Here is a 25,407-nt window from a genome sequence, read left to right on the forward strand (position 1 = left end):
TTGTAGAACATCCTGATGTGAAATATATAAACACATATATCAAACATCGCCAATATCCCAGCAAATACTTGTCTATGTGTTGTAGAACATCCTAATGTTAAATATATAAACACATATATCAAACATCGCCATGTCCCAGCCAATATCTGTCTATGTGTTGTAGAACATCCTAATGTGAAATATATACATTGGTATATACATATTGTATTAAACATTGCCAATATCCAAGCCAATATCTGTCTATGTGTTGTAGAACATACTAATGTGAAATATATACATTGGTATATACATATTGTATTAAACATTGCCAATATCCAAGCCAATATCTGTCTATGTGTTGTAGAACATACTAATGTGAAATATATACATTGGTATATACATATTGTATTAAACATTGCCAATATCCAAGTCAATATTTGTCTGTGTGTTGTAGTACATACTAATGTGAAATATATACATTGGTATATACATATATGTATTAAACATTGCCAATATCCAAGCCAATATCTGTCTATGTGTTGTAGTACATACTAATGTGAAATATATACATTGGTATATACATATATGTATTAAACATTGCCAATATCCAAGCCAATATCTGTCTATGTGTTGTAGTACATACTAATGTGAAATATATACATTGGTATATACATATATGTATTAAACATTGCCAATATCCAAGCCAATATCTGTCTATGTGTTGTAGTACATACTAATGTGAAATATATACATTGGTATATACATATATGTATTAAACATTGCCAATATCCAAGCCAATATCTGTCTATGTGTTGTAGTACATACTAATGTGAAATATATACATTGGTATATACATATATGTATTAAACATTGCCAATATCCAAGCCAATATCTGTCTATGTGTTGTAGTACATACTAATGTGAAATACATATATACATGTACATATATTAAACATCGCCAATGTCCCAGACAACAGTTGTCTAAGTGGTGAAGTACATCCTAATGTTAAATACATATATTAGAATACACAACCATTGTTCAGTTTATCATTTCAACTCAGTGGTCCGTAGGACCAGTAACCATCCAGAGTTACTGTTCCTATACCAGAGTTGTCTGCCCTTCTGGTGACTCGAGATAAAATGTAATATATTGCTTAATTTTTACTAACAAATGATATTAAAGTGCAGGTTTTGATACTTGATTTTTTCAGAAATATTAGGCATTCATCATATCAGTGAAATCCTCCTCCATTGCTTTTTATAAATTTTTACATCATCAATAACATCAGACTCTTCATCTAAATCATCATCAGGTACAAGGTCGGCAACTTGTGATGTAAGCCTCCTAATTCAGTTTTCAGAAGTCATTTACATGTATATTTACTGAGTATCAATTCTAAATTTTATTTTTTTTAACCTGGTCTATCATGGGTGAAGGTTTTGTTTTCATATAACCAAACATGATTTTTCACTGGCACAACAGTCAGACAATGTTTAAATTTATTGATCCTCCCTATTATTTGTTGATCTCAGGCCAACAGACATGCGTTAAGACCCAACACCGATTGTCACATAACATTTATTTGACAGGGGTACATTTTAATGTGAAATAAATGTATTGATATTGTAACATACTTTTCTTATCAATGACTTATGTGATAATATTCTACTGTAAATGCACTTTTTTTTTAACTGCATAGACTGGCAGCCTCTAAACAGAGTCCAGATATAATGGGAAAAATCATTGTTTCAAAATGGCCTTTAGCAGCAAGTGGCTTCTAAAACCATTGGGTCCTTCCCTCAGACAAGACTTTGAGTAACAATGATTCAAGTTTTGAACAAACCTTGAGTCTGTCATCCAACATCCATCGGTTCTGCCACCATTCTGTCTTGTCTGTGATCTTGATGCTGTTGTGGCTCTGTTCCATGATGTCTGAAAACTCTGACAAAATTCTTCTGCCCTGTGAAAATACAAGTTCCTTGCTGTATGTTTAAAAGTTTTAGATTCATACAGGACATTTGGTCCTGTGTCACCCTGGTACAAAAGACTGCTTGAAGTAATATACAGTAAAACATGGTTATAGCAAACTTCAAGGACCAGCTAAACACAGTTCATTATAACCAAACTTCATTATACAGTAAAACACCATTGTAGTGAACCTCCAGGGCCAGTGAAAAACTGTTCATTCTAACCAAACTTTATTATATCCAACAAAATTTTCGATATTTTCCTCTCATAGGAGAATAAACATCTTTTTGCAATAAACTTGAATTTATTATAAGCATGTTTTACTGTATTATGAAGCATTTTTTAAAATGCCATTCAAAAACCAGACACTGGTCATTCTGGTCCAATCTGAAAAGCTAAATTTAGAACCAGAATGGCAACGTTATTGTCCTAACAACATCTCATGGTTCTGTGACCTTGACCTTTGTGACAATGATTCACAATAATGACACACTTTTATGTCCTGGGCAATATCTAGAAGTTTGAAGTTCCTAAAAGCTAGGTGAGCAACATGTCATGGTTCTGTGACCTTGACCCACTATTATGACATATTTTCAGGTAAGGGGCAATGACATAATAAATACATCCGAAGGGGTAGGTGTTGTCTGGAATTTCGTATTGCAATATTTTTAGTTGTATTGTGATATGTATTGCAATATTTTCACTGAAAATTAAATTTATTTTTACTAATAAGTAAGAAAATATATGGCTCCCATCAGCCATGTACAGTGTACCTCAACACTAAACTGCATAACATTTGGTAAAGTAATACACTAACCTGTGCAGTTTTAAATGCCCCCAGTCTGACAATTACAGGATCCTGCTCTTTCCTCATACTGCTCAACACCATCTCGTCCGGAACTTGAGGATTGGTTACCAAGGAAACCTGACACACTGTCCAATCTAAAATCAAGTCATCACAGTTTAAAGCTTTACTTACAGGGTTTGACACTAAGGCACGTCCGACCGACCAAATCTACTAAATGATAGGTCCGGTCAGATAAAATGTCGACTTACTAGTCCGACTGGTTGTGTTAAAAAAATAAACAAGAAACTTTACTTTAAACCAGATGATATTTTATTCTTAACTAGAAAAATAACTGCAAAGAGTTTGAGAGCAATTTTGAACTGCGTGGTGACATTATCTCTATTTTTAGTTCTAATAAATAAGTCGCGGTCGAAAGTGATGTTTTACGACATCTACTCAATATTAATGTGTGTGTAAAGTTATGTTTCGGATAAATAGATATAAATTGAATTCATTTTTTAAAAAACCCAGTTTAATTGAATTAAATATTTATAAGAAAGTGTTTATCAAATTAATAAATCATGTTGTAAACAGCCATTTTTCGTTGTTGAAATATGTGCGGGAATGTCTCTATATTCAAATACGACATCTCGTCCTCAAAGAAAGATGTCCCAAAAGAAAAAAAGAAGGAAAAGGTTGGGAAGAAAAAAAGCAGGGCTTATGAAGTAGAAATAAAAAAAAAGGTTGAGGTCATTTTATTCTAAATGGACTAAAGAATTTCCTTGACGGGTAGAATTTAAAGAAACAGAAAATGTGTTTGAAAATAAAAGCATCAAACTGAATGATGAGATTAAATATTTGTTTGAGACAATTAAATACGTTTTAGTTCAAACTTAATGTTTGTAATTTGAATTAAGTATTTAGATATATATGGAGAATCTATCAGGGTTTTTTTTCCTGGAAAGTTGGTCAGGGCTAGTGGATGTAAGGTCAGGTCTAGTAAAAATCATTTGAAGTAGCCCGACTGGTCTAGTGCTCAAAAAAGTAAATGTCAAACCCTGACTTACATATATAACTGTAATGATAAAAAATATCAAGTAAATTTCAATATTCTGAAATAAGAAATCTATATACTTAGATATCTTTATTATTTAACTCTTACCTTCTGGAAGTTCCTGTATGATTTTTTGCAAATCCTGTGGAGTTTTGTTGAACATTAAATTTTTATAGATGGTATTTTTGATTTCCCCCTCCTGGGCCCCACCCTTCTCCTGAGCCTCACTGCTTATCTCCTTTCTACATTTCCTAAAACACAATCACTTACATTGTACTATACCGCTACTTTGATGAAACAATAATTAAATTCTACTATTTACCAGAAAATGATAACCAAATTCTACTATTAAAACAATAATCAAATTCTATTTGCTACAAAACGATAATTATATTCTACTATTGACTATAAAATGATTCAATTATTTGCTATAAAATAATATTCAAATTCTACAATTAAAACAATAATTAAATTCTATCATATACTATAAAATGACAAACAAATTCTATTATCTAATACAAAATAATAATCAAATTCTATTACTTACTATAAAATGACAAACAAATTCTATTACTTACTATAAAGTGACAATCATTTTTTATTATTTACTATAGAATGACAATCAAATTCTATTACTTACTATGAAATGACAAATTCTATTACTTTCTATTAAATGACAAACAAATTCTGTTATTTACTATGAAACAATCATTAAATTTGATTTTTTACAGTAGAATGACATTTTACTAGTTTATCAAACATCAGGTTGAAAATCAAATGAACCTTCAAACACTTATTGAAATCCGACACACACCTGCTTATAGCCTGTATCTGATAACACACCCAACACACAACCGCTTATTGAATCACATCCAACACACAACCGCTTATTGAATCACATCCAACACACAACCACTTATTGAATTACATCCAACACACAACCGCTTATTGAATCACATCCAACATACAACCACTTATTGAATCACATCCGGCACACAACCACTTATTGAAACACAACCACTTATTGAATCACACCCAACACACAACCACTTATTGATACACACAACCACTTATTGAATCACATCCAACACACAACCACTTATTGAATCACACACAACCACTTATTGATACACACAACCACTTATTGAATCACATCCAACACACAACCACTTATTGAATCACACCCAACACACAACCACTTATTGAAACACACCCAACCGCTTATTGAATCACATCCAACACACAACCACTTATTGAATCACACCCAACACACAACCACTTATTGATACACACAACCACTTATTGAAACACACCCAACCACTTATTGAATCACATCCAACACACAACCACTTATTGAAACACACAACCACTTATTGAAACACACAACCGCTTATTGAATCACACCCAATCGCTTATTGAATCACATCCAACACACAACCACTTATTGAAACACACCCGACACACAACCACTTATTGAAACACACAACCACTTATTGAAACACACAACCACTTATTGAAACACACAACCGCTTATTGAATCACACCCAATCGCTTATTGAATCACATCCAACACACAACCACTTATTGAAACACACCCGACACACAACCACTTATTGAAACACACAACCACTTATTGAATCACACCCAACACACAACCGCTTATTGAATCACATCCAACACACAACCACTTATTGAATTACATCCAACACACAACCGCTTATTGAATCACATCCAACACACAACCACTTATTGAAACACACAACCACTTATTGAAACACACAACCACTTATTGAATCACACTCAACACACATTGAATCACACACGACACACAAAACGCTTATTGAATCAAACTATCTTATTGAATCACATCCGGCACACAACCGCTTATTGAAACACACACAACACACAACCGCTTATTGAAACACACACAACACACAACCACTTATTGAAACACACCCGCTTATTGAAACACATCCAACCGCTTTTATCCTGACTCTGATTGAAACACATCCAACACACAAATATCATCTTGCTAAAAATACCTCATTAAAAAAAGCCAATTCTGCATCTTGCTAGAATAATCACTTATATCAAGTTATTTCATCATTAGAGTTGAAACTTGATTTTTAACAAGAAATTTCATGTAAAAATTTTATGAATAAAATGTATTTTGTAAAAATGTGAATGTTTTAAGAAATATTACCAGTATTTTATGTGTTTTGGATGACTTACTTTATCGACCTACTGCAGATGACCAGAGGCTGATGTCTGTAGCAATGAACCTTATCGTCATAACATCAGCAAAGAGAGAAAAATGTCTTACTTGATTTCCCATATGCAGTTGACCTCAGACTGATGTCCAAAGCTGACCATGGTAACATACCTAATCTTTCGACTGCAGTTGACCAGAGACTGGTGTCGGAATGTGATCACCATCCCCTCCGTTAGGTAATATGCGGCTTTGAGTGGACAGCTGGTAACATACTGCAGGGCAAGCAAGTTACATATGGACGTGTACAGTCCAGTAGTGGGAAGGTGTCGAGCTTGTTCAAATGCCGTCTCCAGCATACTCGTCAAATCCTCGTCCTTTGGGGAAACGGCTAAATGAGAAAACAATACACTTCATTCTTCATAGGAAACTGTCATATTTAAATATTTCCAATGGTTTTACCTTCGATATCTTTACCAACTGAAATGATAACCATTTCCTCATGAATGTGAACAATGTGCCTATGAATTTTGATAAATATAGTACCATTATTTTAATGGCTTATAATATGCGTACAGAAATGAAAGCAAAATGTAGATATAAAAAATGTATTTTCAACAATGAAATCTATTTTCTAAATACAATCATGCACAAATTCTTCTTTTTTATCTCTTAATAAGGCTGGGTGGCCAAATGTTGGATTCATTCCTTTATTTTCAAATTTACGTAAATTCTTGATAAAATCATATGTGACTCAGATTCTAGTAAAGAAAGCATGTCAATCCAACTAAAAATAACAAAATTATTATCAGTTTATCAACTTGAAAATACAGTTGAACTTTGGTATCTCGAACACTGATATCTCAAATACCAAGGATATGTCGAAGTGATTTGGAAGTCTCATTGACTTATTCTTTAAGTATTTTACCCTCGATATCTCAAATCCTATGACATCTCTAAGTTTTGTCTCGGTCCCATGAGTTCAAGATAACGAGGTTCGACTGTATGTTCAATTTAATTTATTGACAGTCAAGACAAGAGGCCCAAGGGCCTAGAATCGCTCTTCTGATAAATTGTACAACCCCACCATTTCTATTCTTAGCCTCTTAGTATTCTAAATCTTTAGTTAAATCCTAAGAATTCAAAAAAAGTAGGTCAATGTGACCTACTTTTTGGTTTACACAATTTGAGAACCCAAGAAATATCAACTGACAAAGTTTGATGATTTTAAGCCAATTAGTATCTGAATATTGGAATATAGCTGTCAAATTCCAATCGTAGGTCATGGTGACCTACTTTTTGGTCAGCGAACTCCGAACATGCAAGACCCATCAACTGACAAAGTTTGATGACTATAGGTCAAATAGTATCTGAAATATATAAATATAGCTGTCCAATTCCAAAAGTAGGTCAAGTTGACCTACTTTTTGGTTGAAACCCTTCGAACATGCAAGTTTGATGACTGTAGGTCAAATAGTATCTGAAATATATAAATATAACTGTCAAATGCCAAAAGTAGGTCACAGTGACCTACTTCTTGGTCACTCCGTAGACTCAAGATGCATCAACTGTCAAAGTTTGATGATTGTAGGTCAATTAGTGACTGAAATATATAAATATAACTGTCAAATGCCAAAAGTAGGTCACAGTGACCTACTTTTTGGTCAAGATGCATCAACTGACAAAGTTTGATGATTGTAGGTCAAATAGTGTCTGAAATATAGTAATTTAGCTGTCAAATACCAAAAGTAGGTCACGGTGACCTACTTTTTGGTCAACACAAACCGAAGACTGAAGACGCATCAACTGACAAAGTTTGATGATCCTAGGTTTTACAGTGCCCAAAATATGCATCTAAAATTGAAAATGTGAAATTTGAATATCTGCAAAATTCAAAAAGTAGGTCACTGTGACCTACTTTTTTTATAAATATGTTTCAAGGCCTCAAGATGCATCAACTTACAAGATTTGATGATTCTAAACCTCTCGGTATTTGAAATAACAACTTAAAATATATCTATAAATGATAAGCCATAAAATTCAGAAAGTAGGTCACGGTGACCTATTTTTTAGTTGACGCATTTCAAGGTCCCATGATCCACCAACTGACAAGTTTTGATGATCATAGGCTTCAAAGTGTCCAAGATATGCATCAAAATTAATTTTAAAATAAATACCTGCAAAATTCAAAAAGTAGGTCACCGTGACCTACTTTTGAGACAACTTGACACAAGGTCCTAAGATGCATCATTTGTCAAAATTTGATGATCCTAGTCCTTATAATGACTAAAATATCAAAGATTTAAGGAAATATAAATTTAGGTCAACTTTGAAGTGACCTTGAGACCACGCCCTTTGCCCCAGGGTAATGCCTTGAACAATTTTTAATCTACAACATATCCTCATCCTTATATGTAAGTTTGGTGATAATCTGCCCAGTGGTTCTTGAGAAGAAGATTTTTTAGCAACCACGACTTTTGTTTGTATTTTCCTGATTATCTCCCCTTGTTAAAGGGTCACATCCCTCTATTTAATATGTATGAAAGCCCTTGGGCCAATGATACCCTGTAACAAATTTGAAAAAAATTGGCCAAGGGGTTCTTGAGTTATAGCCCTTTTTCTAAAAAGTTTACGCACACCGCACAAATGGCCATAGCATTAGCTCTTTGAGCCTTCGGCTCAGAAGAGCTAATAAGTCAAATGACAAACAGCAGAAAACTTGATTATAACATAATAACTATAGCATGTAGGACAAAATCACTCAATTCTTCAAAGTCAATAGATTTGTTTTCTGTGCATAAAACACCTAGATCTAAATAGTTACACATTCTGAGTACTGTATAAATCACATGGTTAACAATTTCTTTAATGGAATCAGTACAACAGTATAATGCTTTGTTACAATGTCATAATATTCATATCAAAGCTTATCATAAACAGGGCAGTGAAGTACAAAATGATTTTCGTTTTCAAGAAATGATTTACAGGTATGGTATGTTCATTTTTCTTTGGGGATTATTGGTATACAAAAGCAGCCTGTATCAATAACTAGTAAATATGCACAATTTCTTCACCTTGTTCTCTGTGATTGATCAAACCTTTTCACTTTTGTCAAAATAAAAGTTAATATAATAAAAATGTGTACAGTATTTTCTCTTGGGATACATTAAAGTTGCATGACAAATTTGCTACAAGGTAGCTGCTAATGTGTACATATGGAAATAAATTTAAATGAAATCACATCCAGAAACTTGAAAAATCAAAATGTAAGACAAGTTCTGATTGGCTAACAAGCCAGGAGTAAATTTCCATACACTCTGCTGAAGCTGGAGGTAAATAAAGTGATGTCACAATGCAATGTGCATTTAAAAGAAAGAAAAGAATTTAATGACATTTGTTCAAAAGATTTGTCACGATAAAATGCCTACTCTTAGTTACTAAGTTAATCCTCAGTTTAGTAATACTGCATATTCTTTTTATGCATTTATTATTGTTTGTTTTAGTTTGTTTTACATCTAAAGCACTTTTAAGTAATTTTGTTGATTATCTAAGGCACTATATAAATGTACAACAATAATCATAAAAATACCTGTTACCTTAGAAATGAGTAGTCAGAGGACAACTGACACTAGCAGTCAAAGAACAGCTTACTTATGGACAGCAGATCAAAATAGACATAGGGATTGGATTGAAAACTGTTTTCCAGTTAGAAAAAACTTCTCCGAGTCTCCTCACCTTTTCCAGCAGTATCCTTGTTCAGTTTCTGTAGTGGAACTGTCCTTCTCATTCTCTCCAGGGTGAGCTGCATGCTGACCTGGGTGGTGGATCTAGGAATCTCCCTGGTGTCTGTACCTCCTGGTGCTTCCTCCCCAGGTGAATCTGGTTTTGTGACCTTTTTGCCCTTGCCTCTCCTTGTCCTTTTATCATTCCCACCTCGAGGGATCTCGATGGAATCATTCAAAACTTCTACAAAAAGAATCCAAAACTTACTGTGGTCAAGATACTACAGGCAAAGGTAAACAAGTTTTTTCCCAATAATATTACAAACTTTTCCTATCATACCTTCTTGCAGTACTGAATAATTTTCCACAAAATGGTGATAATCAGAAAGTTCTGGTTTGGAGATATGAATGTCTTGAATCCTTGGTTGGTCCTCCTCTGATGATAGACTGGTCTCCTCCTCCACACTGTAGCAACCAATCTGTCTCCTGAGATCAGCCTGCTCTACATCACTGTCTACGGCTCCTGCACTCCTGACCTTTTCTGCAGGCTGCCTCTTGACTCTAGTGTTCATCCTCCTTGTGGTTTTCTTCGCTGTTGTTTTTGCTTCCATTGGTTCAGTGATGTCACCATCATCAAAATCATATACATCATCCTTTGTCGGATTTTTTTCTTGATTATCAGAGCAGTTACTTTGGACCACTTTCTCAACAGTTTTCTTCCTACCCCTGGACATGGTTTTGACTGGTTCTGCTCTGGAGGTCGTGGCTGGTTCCCCATTTGTTATGGCTTTTCCCCTTCTAGAGATGGTTTTCTTTGTAGGAACATTTTCCTTGTTTTCCTGTTTCACAGTTCTTTTGACTCTGGACACTGATGAATCTTGAACAACGCTGGAATCCTGTGTGCTGACCTGTTTAACAATTCTCATGTCTGTGCAGGAATCCCTCTGGGCTTCAGATCCTTTAGATCGCTTAACATACTTTGGAATTCTGGACTTGGAGGTGCTTTTGTTAGTAGTTGGTGTGGAATTTGTTGAAGAACAACTGTCTGGGTTACCTGTAGTCACAGAAGACCCAGTACCACTCTTACTAACAGGTAACGTAGAAGAAGTGTCCTCATCACTAGAATCAGAGCTGAACATCAGGGCCTTCCTACTGCTTACGCTGTACGGAGTTTTCAAGACAAAGTCCGAAGCTGATGAGACTGTGGTGTTTGTTGGTTCCTCTGTCAAACTGCCATTAGTATTTCCCTGCCTTCTGCCAGTACTTGGGTGGACTGACTTATTAGTACTTGGGTGGACTGACTTATTAGTACTTGGGTGGATTGATTTATCATTACTTGAGTGAACAGATTTATTGTTGTTCTTTCTCCTTGTTCCTGCAGTAGACTTCTTCGTGGCATTTGATTCCACCATTACGGCCTCTTCTTTGATCTTTACACACGATGTCCCTGACAGAACTTCATTGGTCTCCATTTCGGCCTGCTTTTTCCGAGTCCCCCTTCTTCCTTTGTTTTTTCTGATTCCTGCCTCTGTCTGGTTCACACTGGCATCTAACATGTCATTAATATCCAGTTTTTCAATGTCATCCACAAGACAATCCACCTCAGTGACGTTAAGCAGATCAACCTCCTCTGATTTATTTGAAATCTCTGAAGCCACCTCCTCTGGTTTGATGGACGTCTCCAGTGGGGTATTCTCCTCCACAATGTCAGATTCTTTATCACAGGAATCCATCTCACTAATCAAACTCCTCATTAAACACATTTGGGCCTTAAAGACAGTAAATTTATTCTGAATTAAGTTAGCTACCAGGTCATTCACATGCTGGGTTTGGAAGAACTCCTGGGCTGTCTGGATGACACTTGCACACATGTCCGTCTTTCCCAGCTGTAGACTGGTTTCTGCCATCAGAGACAAGCACTCCACATAAATATCTCTCAGATCCGAATCGTCTTGGAATAAACACACCGATGACTGATCCTGCATTACAGTTTTAGCTTTCAGATTGATAAACCTTTGACAAACAGTGTAGATCTTTTCCAAAGTTTTTAATCTAAGATTCTGTTGAAGGTAGACATCAAACTTCGCAGTAACAAGGGAGTATGACAAAACAGCCAACTTGACAGTGTCATCTTCACAAAGGTCACAGGTCACATTGTCTATCAAGTGTTGCCAGCAGAGTGGGTGTGAAAACTGGTATTGACCTGGGTCTCCCTCTATCTGCTGTTCTTCATCAAATCCAAATGCCTCCACTGCCTTGCCTTTTTTGGATTTTGACTTTGATTCTTTAGAAGTTCTCCTAGCTGAAGTCTGGCTGACATTGAATACCTGGTATGATTTTGTGAGACTTGAAGTTGCAGCTTCCACATTTTCAGACAGAATGTGGATGGTTGAAAATTCATTCATAAACATCGAGGCCCTGTAAACAGAAAACAGTAAAATATTTCGGACAAAAGAGACCACAACTAAACCAAACAAGAGGTACTGTGAGCAATGCTCACTAAGAATACCCCCCGCTTACCCCAATCTCCCAAAGGGTGTTGTTAATAGGTATAAATTACCTCTTTCCTGAGTGTAAAAATATGATATGCCTTTGTAGAAGAAAATGAAAGATATAGTCCGAACACAAATCCATAAAATAAACCTATAATTTTGATCTTGAGATCAAAGGTCAAGGTCATAAAGAGGTCATGAATGTACATAACACATAGTCTCATGGTGATACACCCATGTCTTATGGTATGACTATGTCAAAACCCTATAATCAATTTTGACCTTGAGGTCAAAGTTCAAGGTCATATAGAGGTCATGAAGGTACCTGACACATCGTCTCATGGTGATACACTCATGTGTCAAATATGGTATGCCTATGTCAAAGAACAAAGAAGTCATGGCCCTGACACGAATCCATTGTAAAAACCTTTAATTTCGACCTTGAGGTCAAGGTCATATGGAGGTCATGAAGGTACCCGACACATCGTTTCATGGTGATACACTCATGTGTCAAATATGGTATGCCTATGTCAAAGAACAAAGAAGTTATGTCCCGTACACGAATCCATTGTAAAAAACCTTTAATTTTGACCTTAAAGTCAAGGGTCAAGGTCATATAGAGGTCATGAAGGTACTCGACACATCATCTCATGGTGATCCACCTGTGTGCCAAATATGGTATGCCTATGTCAAAGAACAAAGAAGTTATGACCCGGACACGAATCTGCACAGACAGACAGACGGACGAACAGACAGAGTGATTCTTATATACAATTACATGTGTGATAAAGCTGTAAATAGAGACCACAATTAAACCAAACAATTACATGTGTGATAGAGACCACAACTAAACCAAACAATTACATGTGTGATAGAGCTGTAGATAGAGACCACAACTAAACCAAACAATTACATGTGTGATAGAGCTGTAGATAGAGACCACAACTAAACTAAACAATTACATGTGTGATAGAGCTGTAGATAGAGACCACAACTAAACCAAACAATTACATGTGTGATAGAGACCACAACTAAACCAAACAATTACACGCGTGATAGAGACCACAACTAAACCAAACAATTACATGTGTGATAGAGACCACAACTAAACTAAACAATTACATGTGTGATAGAGACCACAACTAAACCAAACAATTACATGTGTGATAGAGCTGTAGATAGAGACCACAACTAAACCAAACAATTACATGTGTGATAGAGACCACAACTAAACCAAACAATTACATGTGTGATAGAGACCACAACTAAACCAAACAATTACATGTGTGATAGAGCTGTAGATAGAGACCACAACTAAACTAAACAATTACATGTGTGATAGAGCTATAGATAGAGACCACAACTAAACTAAACAATTACATGTGTGATAGAGCTGTAGATAGAGACCACAACTAAACTAAACAATTACATGTGTGATAGAGCTGTAGATAGAGACCACAACTAAACCAAACAATTACATGTGTGATAGAGCTGTAGATAGAGACAACAACTAAACTAAACAATTACATGTGTGATAGAGACCACAACTAAACTAAACAATTACATGTGTGATAGAGACCACAACTAAACCAAACAATTACATGTGTGATAGAGATCACAACTAAACCAAACAATTACATGTGTGATAGAGCTGTAGATAGAGACCACAACTAAACTAAACAATTACATGTGTGATAGAGACCACAACTAAACCAAACAATTACATGTGTGATAGAGACCACAACTAAACCAAACAATTACATGTGTGATAGAGCTGTAGATAGAGACCACAACTAAACTAAACAATTACATGTGTGATACAGACAACAATTAAACTAAACAATTACATGTGTGATAGAGCTGTAGATAGAGACCACAACTAAACCAAACAATTACATGTGTGATAGAGCTGTAGATAGAGACCACAACTAAACCAAACAATTACATGTGTGATAGAGACCACAACTAAACCAAACAATTACATGTGTGATAGAGATCACAACTAAACTAAACAATTACATGTGTGATAGAGCTGTAGATAGAAACCACAACTAAACTAAACAATTACATGTGTGATAGAGACCACAACTAAACCAAACAATTACATGTGTGATAGAGCTGTAGATAGAGACCACAACTAAACTAAACAATTACATGTGTGATAGAGCTATAGATAGAGACCACAACTAAACTAAACAATTACATGTGTGATAGAGCTGTAGATAGAGACCACAACTAAACTAAACAATTACATGTGTGATAGAGCTATAGATAGAGACCACAACTAAACTAAACAATTACATGTGTGATAGAGCTGTAGATAGAGACCACAACTAAACTAAACAATTACATGTGTGATAGAGCTGTAGATAGAAACCACAACTAAACTAAACAATTACATGTGTGATAGAGACCACAACTAAACTAAACAATTACATGTGTGATAGAGACCACAACTAAACCAAACAATTACATGTGTGATAGAGACCACAACTAAACTAAACAATTACATGTGTGATAGAGCTGTAGATAGAGACCACAACTAAACTAAACAATTACATGTGTGATAGAGCTGTAGATAGAGACCACAACTAAACCAAACAATTACATGTGTGATAGAGCTGTAGATACAACAGACCTGAAGACTTTTGTCAAACTTTATTTTCAAGAGGATCTCATTGTTAACTTTTTCGTACCACTTTGGTAGCCCCATGAAGTGAGCTGTAGTCCAGCCCTCCTTGATGTGGAACTTGGCTGACCTCATGTCTCCGACCAGTCGCTCCAGCTGACCAAGATGATACAGAGACAACAGGTACTCCTGTATCACGTCAAATTTCTCCGTTGTTTTCATTCCTACACGAAACCAATATCAGATCAAATAACAAACACATAACCATATCATAACCAAACACACTTGTCCCATAAACTCAGCATTTCTTATCCTGCTACATTTAATCTTATTATTGGTGTTTCAAGTAATTTTATATGATCAGCTTAGACCCAAAATTTTTTGTGTAAACAGACAAACTGATTGTCATAGTTGATGCCAATGAATTAGCACTGTCTCCATACTATTTTGTTGATCATCAAAGGATCCTTTCCAAAAACAAGTCAACGACACTGACGTATATATACCTTATTGTCGACTGTCCAGTGATCTATTCCTAAGAGGAAGTTGATGACACTGACGTACCTTTATCGTCCAGAGATCTATTCCTAACAGGAAGTATAGATGACAGCGATGTACCTTTATTGTCGATCGTCCAGTGATCTTTTTCAAACAGGAAGTTGACGACACCAACGTACCTTTATTGTCGACTGTTCAGAGATCTATTTCTTGCAGGAAGTAGACGACACCAACGTACCTTTATTGTCGACCGTCCAGTGATCTTTTCCTAACAGGAAGTAGACGACACTGACGTGGTTCCTGTATGCCTCGATGGCATGGTCCAGACTGTACTCCTCAATCACGTCTTCGTGGGGTGGTGCTGTCGACAAGGACAGGAACAGTGACCAGAACCGCTTGACCGTCCCATTGGCCAGACACACAATTTTACTGTGGTTGGGCTGCTGACTGATCTTCTCATTGATGTTGTATAAAAGGTCCAACCCTTTCTGGATCTAATAGACAAGAGTACTGAGCTACTAAGTACATACTAATCATTTGCCCTACCTGAATATTTAACAAACACTAGAGGAAATGAGCCATCTTTACATACATTTCTGTCAGACACTGAAGATGACAAGAATCAAATGATACGGTATCTACATCTACTAACTACTCATACGGTATCTACATCTACTAACTACTCATACGGTGTCTACATCTACTAACTACTCATACGGTATCTACATCTACTAACTACTCATACGGTATCTACATCTACTAACTACTCATACGGTGTCTACATCTACTAACTACTCATACGGTGTCTACATCTACTAACTACTCATACGGTGTCTACATCTACTAACTACTCATACGGTATCTACATCTACTAACCACTCATTTTTCATTGATTACAGAAAAGAAATTCACATTCTTTTTATGAACACAGAAAAGGTGTTTTCAGTCAGAAATTTCTTGCATTTTCGGTTTTGTGAAATTAAAATACGGAACAAGTATATAGTAGTTTTACATACAAAACACTTATTGACTGTTACCTGTCTTGTGTGTAAGAAGTGCACCACACTGGCCATCACTGTCTGCAGGTAGCCATCATCAAAGCCAGACTGCTGGTCAGGGACAGACGGCAGGAGCTGAGTGGCCTGGACATGCTGACCATGCGCGCTGTAGATATGAGACAGGCGACACTTGATCACATTACAAATGGCTTCATCTCCTAATTCGTTACATACACGACTGGCCAGGAATAAAACTCGTTGCTCTCTGTCAGTCTGAGAAAAAAATCAACGTGTAAAAATTGTCATTCACTGAAAAAGTTATGCACAAATATATTTGGCTTTACTCAATACAAGATTCAGAAATTTAGCCACTAGAAATACCTTCTAGCACATCAGATAATAAATCAATTCTATGAATCCCTACAAAATCATCTTTTGACAGGAAATGAATAAAAATTTGATTTCCAGTCTTGGTATTGAAATCCTCAATTTACCTTTCCTGTCAGACGTAAAATGGAGGAACACAGCATGAGAGATCGGAGACTGTCCTGTGTGTGAAAGCTTGCTGAAACCTTCTCCCATAATTTCACAGCCTTGTCAAGATGTCTGATGATCTCCATCTCCATGGAGAACGTACACATCACGTCAAATACAAACGAGCTGCAGGTCTGTGGTTCCTCTCCCGGGTCAGAGACACTCTCCTCCATTTTACTCATCTTCTGGGAGCTCGAGATCAGCTGGAGGAAAAAATCAAACCACCAAAAGGATGTAATAGTTCTTACAACAAGATATTTCTAAACATACATGGATAATCTAAAAACTGAAAGGCAAAAGGAGTATTGAATTACTATTATAAATACAACTGGTAATCAAATTTTATCATTTCTTATTGTTATTCAAAATATGCCACCCATGTGGCAATATTGAAAGGAACAACTTTAAGTCTAGAATGTAAATGATAGTGAAAAATCTGGGTTATCTACTAGTCAGTCAAAGTTTTTAATCCCCATTAAGCAAAGGGTGCTAAAAAAAATAAGCAGTACCTTTTTTTTTATATCCAGAATGAATTGATTTATGACCTTGTGAGATTCAAAATGAAAAGAAATCATAATACTGTAAGACATTTTGACCAATAGGGGTCATCTACTCTGGAGGGGGTACCAGTATAAAAGTCTGTCATGCAAAGCTTTCACAAGATGCTGAGCAGACAATATTTCCTTATGTCTAGAGCAGATTGACCCTTGATATTGTAACCTCAAAATCAATTGAGGTCATCTACCCTTAGGTAGAACCAGGACACCAAGTTTGATGTCTGTCAAGCAAAGGGTTCTCAAGATATTAAACAGACAATATTTTACTATGTCCAGTTTGACCAATGACTTTTTGGCCACAAAATCAATAGGAAATGATCTACTCTGGAAAACCAACATCACAAAGTTTGATGTCTGTAAAGCAAAGGGTTCTTAAGATATTGAGTGGACAACACCTGGTCTACTGACCGACCGACATATGGACCGACAGGTTTCCCTTTGTCAATGAAATAAAACCATGTGACTCATTATAAAATATTGTATAGCAAGCTTAATACTGTAAACCTCATGTTTCTCATAATAGACCTGAAGAAAAAGAAGGCAATACACATGTAATAATACATTGATTTCGATCCAAAATACATATTAATGTTGATTTTCGTCATTTCATAAGTTTATCACAACAACCAACAGTAAAATATTGATATTATGTTCCCTTGGTTGGTGCCATAAAACCATAGATTGACTTCATCAAAAATGCTATAATATTGTTCATTAATACATACATAAACTATGCTGGATTTTCACAAAATGTTGGTACTCATGGTGACTGTTTACAAAAGTTTTCAAAGTGACCGACTTGTTTACAGACATTTCTGAGGTCATTGACCTATTTCAAGATGTTTCCGAGGTTGTGACCTATTTACAGATATTTCTGAGGTCGTGATTTATTACAGACATCTGTGAGGTTGTGACCTGTTTACCAACATTTTCATGATGACTGACCTGTTTGCAGATGTTTTCATGTTTGACAATGTAAGTCCACAGTTGTACGTCCGCCAGGATCATGGCCTCCTCTGAAGTGACCACATTCTCCACACACTGCTCTGCTTCTTTTAAATACTCCTCCACCGGTCTATCATATCAATAATTTTTGTCATTTAGGAATATGTTGTACCAACACTTGCAAATAGCCAAAAGTTTGTCCCAAATCGTGCAGAAATTCTCAGTGCTAATGTAAACCAGGAATATAAGAGTAATTATTTCCTACCTCTCTTGTATGTCGGCAGAGTGTCCCCACAGCAGTTTGGCAATTTCTAATAGACACTCTGCCTTCTGAACAGGAAGCTGGGCACAAAGTTGCAATCTCCTCAAGAGAGACAACTCTGCCTCGGGGTACTTCTTCCTAACAAGCACAAACGAAAATTCCATGTCATTCCATGATGTATCATATTTACATCTCAAGAAATGTACATGTGTACATAGATGTGTATGTACACTGTGTGTCATGTACAGTATAATACTAATAGAATTTATATAGTGCCTTATATAAAACAAATAAGGTGCTTTAGAAGAAGAAGAGTACAACAATAAAACACAAATGAAATTAAACATTATGCATATGTATGTAGATGTGTATGTACGTGGGTGAAATGTACACTGTATATTCATTAAGTCAAGATTCCTATTACCTTGTTAATGTAAAACTCTTCCACTCCATTTTTAGAACATCATAGGCATTTAGAGTTCCGCTGATTTCCTTCATGTTGTCCACAAAGCACCTGTCAAATGATCCATAACACCTGTTACTCCCACACAAAACACTGTCAACAACCTTATTTCATAAATCATCTATCTTCGTCGATTTTTTGCCTTGGAATGATGGTAGAACAACTGCTGTTATTGGAATTCATGAAACATACTGTACAATGGGTAATTTTCAACCCTCACTATTTTTACCTACAGCACTGAAACATGATTTCATTCCAATATAAATCCCCCCCCCCCAAATCTGTTTGTTTTAAGGGGTAATGAGTAAAATTAAATTTAAAATTTGCCCATTCAGGATTAATATACATGTAAGATATGGGATATGAAAATTTCTCAGTATACAGTACTAACATTTACAAGTACTTTGAGCTACTTCTCATTTATAATCAACTTCACCACTGACAGATGGATAGATGGAAGAACACAGATGAACAGATACACACAGATAGATGGACAAGGACAAATGGACAACATTAAACCAGTATACCTTGTGTGTTAATGCATGGATGTAAATATAAACAAAAGCAGTAATCTGATAACTATATGTTTAAAGTGTCTATGGAAACCAAACATGGGTTGCAGAATCTATAGAGTTTAAATCACATGTCTGAATTATCATAATCATCTAAACTAGCAGGTGTCTTACTGGTTGGCGATTTGTGTGTTTCCTACTCGCAGTTGTTCCCTCTTGATTCGACACCACAACTCCACGGCAGCCACGAGATGGGAGTGTTCCAATTCCACGCTTCTTGTCAATGTCATCAACACAGCGTCAATGTCACCCAGCTTCCAGTGTATATCAGCCAGCATCTCGTAGATACCCAACAGATTAACCTGGCAACAGAAGTAACATGTAGCAATCTTGTAACATATGCTGCACAAGTTATGCATCTATACATCCCAGCTGGTAGAAAAGTTAGAATTTCTCAACTTGTGAAATATTGTATTTTGAAGAGCAAACTTGGAGTGATTTATTTTCCATGAGGATCACACTAACATGCCCTTTTAATCTCATGTAATAAGCTGTTTCACTTTTACTGATACATTAAACTGTGTTCATAACCAATGGGTGGTGTTTGGGGCACATCTGTAATGGTATTCTTACTATCTAAATTAGATTTACTTGACATTGAATGTGCAGATCATGATTAACAAAGATCACATACTTCTTTTATTCGCTGTTGTTTGAGGCTTTCATCAGACTCTGCCCACTTTGTCAGCTGATCACACTCTACGCTGTAATAAAACACGTCAAGATCCTGGCAACCCAGACTACATGAGAGCTTGGCAAACTTGGACATTAGATAACCTACAATGTAAACAAGTTTTGCATTGAAATCTTTTAGATTTACGAGAGGAAATCTGTAGCACAGGTTTACAATTATATAAAGTCAACCCTAAACTGAGAAGCATATTGATTCATAAACTCGGATTCTGAAAACATCATAAAAACTTTATCATGTTCAACTCATCTCATTTTGCTGAGCAAACATAAGTTCACTCTAGAGTCTCTTTGAGCATGCTCTGATAAAAAATAACCACTAGGAGTCCTGAAATTTACAATTTATGTCCCCTTGTCCCATAAATGCTTTTTCCCAAATTTGAAAAGAATTAGAATGGTAGTTATTCAGGGCCGTAACTGCCGATGAGGCAGACGAGGCAACTGCCTCGTCTGATTTTTTGGCAAAAAAGAAAATAAAATTATATAAATGTTATATTATAGGATATATGTTTAAAATGAAGACAAGCACCTTTGTCTTTGACACCATATTACGATTCTTTACATAGTACAAATGAAACACAAACATGATAAATTGGGATTTAAAAAGTGTCATTTTCAGTCGTAAAGTCAATCGGCGGCCCCCAATCCCCTGCCTCCCCTGATTTAGAACCCTACTTACGGCCCTGTTATTACAAAGTTTAAAATGTTTAATTGTTAATGCATGATGACGGATACAGACCACTAGCAATAGATCACCGTAGTGACTCAAGTGACCTTAATCAAAAATCCAAACAAACCAATGACTAATTCTAATGAGGTAATATTTATCTAAAGTCAGGTTTACAAACCAAAATATTAGCTCTTAAGAGTTATTTTCCGATTCCATAAATAAAACTCATAATACAACCTATACCAGAAAGAACTATTTACACTCTCCCAGACAGAACTATTTACAATATCCCAGACAGAACTATTTACACTATCCCAGACAGAACTATTTACACTATCCCAGAGGTATCGTATTTTACCACATTGCCTCCTCTCCCTCAGGACGACGTCCACTGCTGGAGGAGCGTGTCCGGTCTGCTCTATCTGCTGGACGTAGGCCTTGGTCAGCGGTTGTAAGGACCACAAGTGATGGGTCACTCTAGCAGGATCTGTTAATCACAAATTTTAGTGTTTATTGTTGATAGGCAGTATCTAAGGTACATGTATAATAAATTCAAGAACTATATTTAAACATGTTTATAGAGAAATGCTGGAAACAAACAATTCTGATTCATTATAAATGTAACTCATAAAATCGAACAAGTTCTTTTTGTATTTTAAAACTACAGGGAATGAAAATCACTTCATTGTAAGCGTAAATTCATTATAGATGTGTTCGCTGTAATCATGCTTTCCAATATAAATGTAAAAGTCATGTATTATTTTTTCACCATTGCTCTAGTGTCTGGAACCTATCAAAAATATCAAACGTGATTGCATGGGTCATTGAAAATTAATGAATCTATGAATTTTTTTGATTTTTACATATTTTGTAGTTGACAGTATCTGTAACTCATTATGAAAGTATCATATATGGTTTTCACGGAAATTGTGATGCTACGGTTGTCATAGAAACCCATCTTGTTGACTTTCCGAAATAAATGGTACAGGTATTACAGGTGATGTTTAAAACAGATACAAAAGGGGTAAGGGATACAAATTTTATGTCAAATTGAAGTTAAAGCCTTAGATAATATATGATTTGTATTAATATTTCCATTTATTTTCATATGAAGTAGAAGCAGGGCTGCTTATGAGCAATTTTGCAACTTTTAGAAAGTAATTATTCACCAAATCAGACATATTTTCACCCCCTGAGGAGTGAGAAATAAATGACCAATTAATTTTTTTTATTTTTAAATATGTTTTAACATATGTTAGAAGGAATTTTTCCTGAAAGTATCAATATTGGTTTTCAGATTTACTATGGCGCTATGATCACTATAGTTACTCCCTCCCCCTCCTTACATAAATGCTGCAGGTGATAATTACAGTAAATATGCATCTTACATGTACATGTATTTATTATAACTCTTATTAAAACTATGAAAATGTTTTGATGTTTATTATTGAATTTATTCTACATAGAATGATAGTACTGTTGCTTTGGAGATGTTTTTATTACTTTCTGTTTGAAATTGCTTATATTCCTGCGCTGTAAGCGTATGTTAAAAACGCGGAAAATGTAACCCATCCGATGTAAACTGTGTATTGTGACGTCGATACCTGCAACGTCTTTATTTTTTTTTCCCTCTCCTTTCAAACCAAGCGATTATCAAACAACAAAACTTTCTTACTTTTTATATTATAAGAAATAACTGAACTAATTGAGAATAAGATATTAACAGCAAGCGCTGCTTTTCAGAATACATACTTTTTGATTTCTCTTAACATCCACGTTACATAGTAGCATTTTAGATTTATGTGCACTAACACATTATACATGTTATGAAATTCATAGCATTATACTGTATATTATGATTGTAATAGGCTTAGTGGTTTGTGAATTAAATTTACGTGCTGCAAGACTGAAAATTAACTGGGGAGGGACGACATGTATTATGGAGACTTAGGGCCTAATGACTATTTTTTTTTAAAAAGATAATTAAAACATAAGGGATTTTTCATTTGTATTGTTTTTCATTTGTATATTTCTAAAAAAAATTTCACTTTGCCCTGTGTCTGGTTATAGGCTATAGCTGTCAAGTATGTTTCCATCGTCTGTCATTATTACTGATGCTTAAGCACTTGACGTATTCCGGAATAGGAAACGAAAATAGCCTATTTTTAGATACTACCTGAATAAACCACGTGATGCCTTGCAATCACTACCTTAAACCAACATTTTTCCCCCCTATGAAAATCCAGAATGTGCATACATATAAATTAAATCCAATTCATACATTGTCATTGAAAATTTTATCAGTTGTTCCTCAACCAAAGGCCACAGCTTAACACTACTTGTAGGGATATTTCATGAAAACACAGACAAACATACAAATACCGGTGAATACATGACCTCCATCCAACATCACTAAGGTGGGGGTTTTGAAATGAAAATTACCCTTATAGTTATTCATCAGTGCAACGCCAAGTTCCAACTCTGTCCTAAGAATGATGATGAGCTTGGTACTGATCAGCTCTGCCAGTTTATTGTTCTTCTCATCCGAGTCCTCTTCATACTGCAACTTCCCGTCATCCCGGCTCCTGATTAAAAACTGGGTGACCTTTTGTGTGTACTCCAGTACCCCCTCAGCCAAACACCAGTCCTCTGAACTGACCATCATCTCTTGCTTCAGGATTACTAAGAGACACTCGCAGATCAATAAACACCACCCTGTATTCAGACCAGATACACTCTCTAGTAGCAGTTCTGTAATATTCTCTGAGAGACAGTTGATGTCACTTTGTTCTGTCTCTGAATATTTAGGTTTTGTACACTTCACTGACAGGTAAAATGTTTCAAATAAACTCTTAATCACAAAACAGAAGGCCACATTTGTAAATGTGTGCAGAAATGTCTTTGACATCTGGTGCACCATCCCCAGGATAGAGTGAAGTTGTTGAGTTACAATGAGCTGGTGTAGATACTGGAACAAAGACAGAGAACTGCATATATCTTTCTCGGTTAACGTACAGTCACCCGATCCTATTGTCTCAATACACTGGGCAATGTCCAGTACTAAAGAAACAGACAAGTGGTCAGCTGATAGTGATGTTTTCATGTTTCTCTGGATTGTTGATTTGTCATATCTGGAAACAAAAAATACCCCAAAACATTAATAATGAAAAATTGAAAATAAATTAATTGCATGTAGAACAAATATTGATTCCATGTGTGTGCCTGGGAAAATTCTGGTATTTGGTATGGACAGGTAATATGTTCATTTAAGAAATAAACTTCATTATCATAGAGGAGGGTATGAACTGCAATGCTTCATGCCTGCATACTTCATGAAGCACGTCAGCGCTTTACAAAAAGTATGCCAGTGTGAAGTGCTGCAGTTCATACCTTCATTTATTTTCAAATATAAAATAAAGTATTTCTTATATTTACATTCTACTTTCATTTCTAATGGAATTCTCTACCATCAAAATAAAGGTATTGCATGTATATTCAATTGTATTCATATGTGTATTGTTTTACAAATGCAGTGTGTTCATGAGGAAATGGCTAGCATTACAATTTGTAAAAGATTATCAAAGGCAAAAACATTGGAAATGTAAATACATATTTATCAACTATATGTATATACTGCTCATTCTACTATCATTAATACAAATAACAGATAAACATGTTACCATTGTCATCAAACTACAATATGAAGGGGGGATGGGTGGGCGGGCGGGCGGGCTGATATTTACAACATTTTGTTGCAGTATGAGAGTTCTTTGAACAGTTTTTGGATGCATCTGACACTTGGACAGAAAGCATCTACAAATGTATCTGACCAAACACAAAACCATCCACCCAAAACAATATACATGTAATAATTTTCAAATCTGCAAATGATTGTAATCAAAGTCAGCTTCTAAAATACTGCTGTCAATTCTTGTAAACCACCTAGAATTGTTTACGTACAGTTTATATATACAGTGTGCTCCCTACAACACCCATTTTATTCTGAATTTCTCTCCATACAGAACTTTTCTGGTCTAGATATTGCTATTTTGTTTGTGAATTACATCTAAGAGCCAAAATCATTACAAATTCAGTTTAAAAACTATGGAATATTGAAATGTTACTACACATTGGATAGAATATTGTTTATTTGCCCAACATTAGGGATGTAGCAATATTCTGATACATAATAATACTTAATTGTCCAGCGATATCTGATAAAACAGGCTACTGATACAAAGCTGGGTTTGATTAAGTTGGGATTGGCGTGTAGTAAATATAATTGTCTATAAAGCATTGCGAGATAATGTCTGTTACTAGTTAAAGCAGTGTACATACAATTTTGACTGGCAGAGGAATAGTAAAAAAAGCTACCTG

The 25,407-nt window shown here is 35.5% G+C and overlaps 1 protein-coding gene across 1 annotated transcript in view; it reads right to left on the reverse strand.

Moving 5' to 3' along the window:
- The window catches only part of LOC125647579 (uncharacterized), a 38,448-nt gene that overhangs the window by 8,470 nt on the left and 4,571 nt on the right, over positions 1-25,407 (reverse strand). The window contains exons 4-20 of the mRNA XM_048874306.2: positions 23,473-24,161; positions 21,389-21,517; positions 20,305-20,447; positions 19,785-19,972; positions 19,060-19,149; positions 18,639-18,773; positions 18,374-18,503; positions 16,832-17,074; positions 16,377-16,610; positions 15,578-15,833; positions 14,909-15,065; positions 10,061-12,138; positions 9,734-9,964; positions 6,173-6,389; positions 3,898-4,040; positions 2,766-2,890; positions 1,824-1,940 (exon numbers count right to left, since the gene is read on the reverse strand). Coding sequence (XP_048730263.2) covers positions 1,824-1,940; positions 2,766-2,890; positions 3,898-4,040; positions 6,173-6,389; positions 9,734-9,964; positions 10,061-12,138; positions 14,909-15,065; positions 15,578-15,833; positions 16,377-16,610; positions 16,832-17,074; positions 18,374-18,503; positions 18,639-18,773; positions 19,060-19,149; positions 19,785-19,972; positions 20,305-20,447; positions 21,389-21,517; positions 23,473-24,161 — 5,305 coding nt within the window. The remainder of the gene's footprint in view (positions 1-1,823; positions 1,941-2,765; positions 2,891-3,897; positions 4,041-6,172; positions 6,390-9,733; positions 9,965-10,060; positions 12,139-14,908; positions 15,066-15,577; positions 15,834-16,376; positions 16,611-16,831; positions 17,075-18,373; positions 18,504-18,638; positions 18,774-19,059; positions 19,150-19,784; positions 19,973-20,304; positions 20,448-21,388; positions 21,518-23,472; positions 24,162-25,407) is intronic.

The sequence above is a fragment of the Ostrea edulis genome, chromosome 6 (assembly GCF_947568905.1).
Source record: "Ostrea edulis chromosome 6, xbOstEdul1.1, whole genome shotgun sequence".
Lineage (NCBI taxonomy): Eukaryota > Metazoa > Mollusca > Bivalvia > Ostreida > Ostreidae > Ostrea > Ostrea edulis.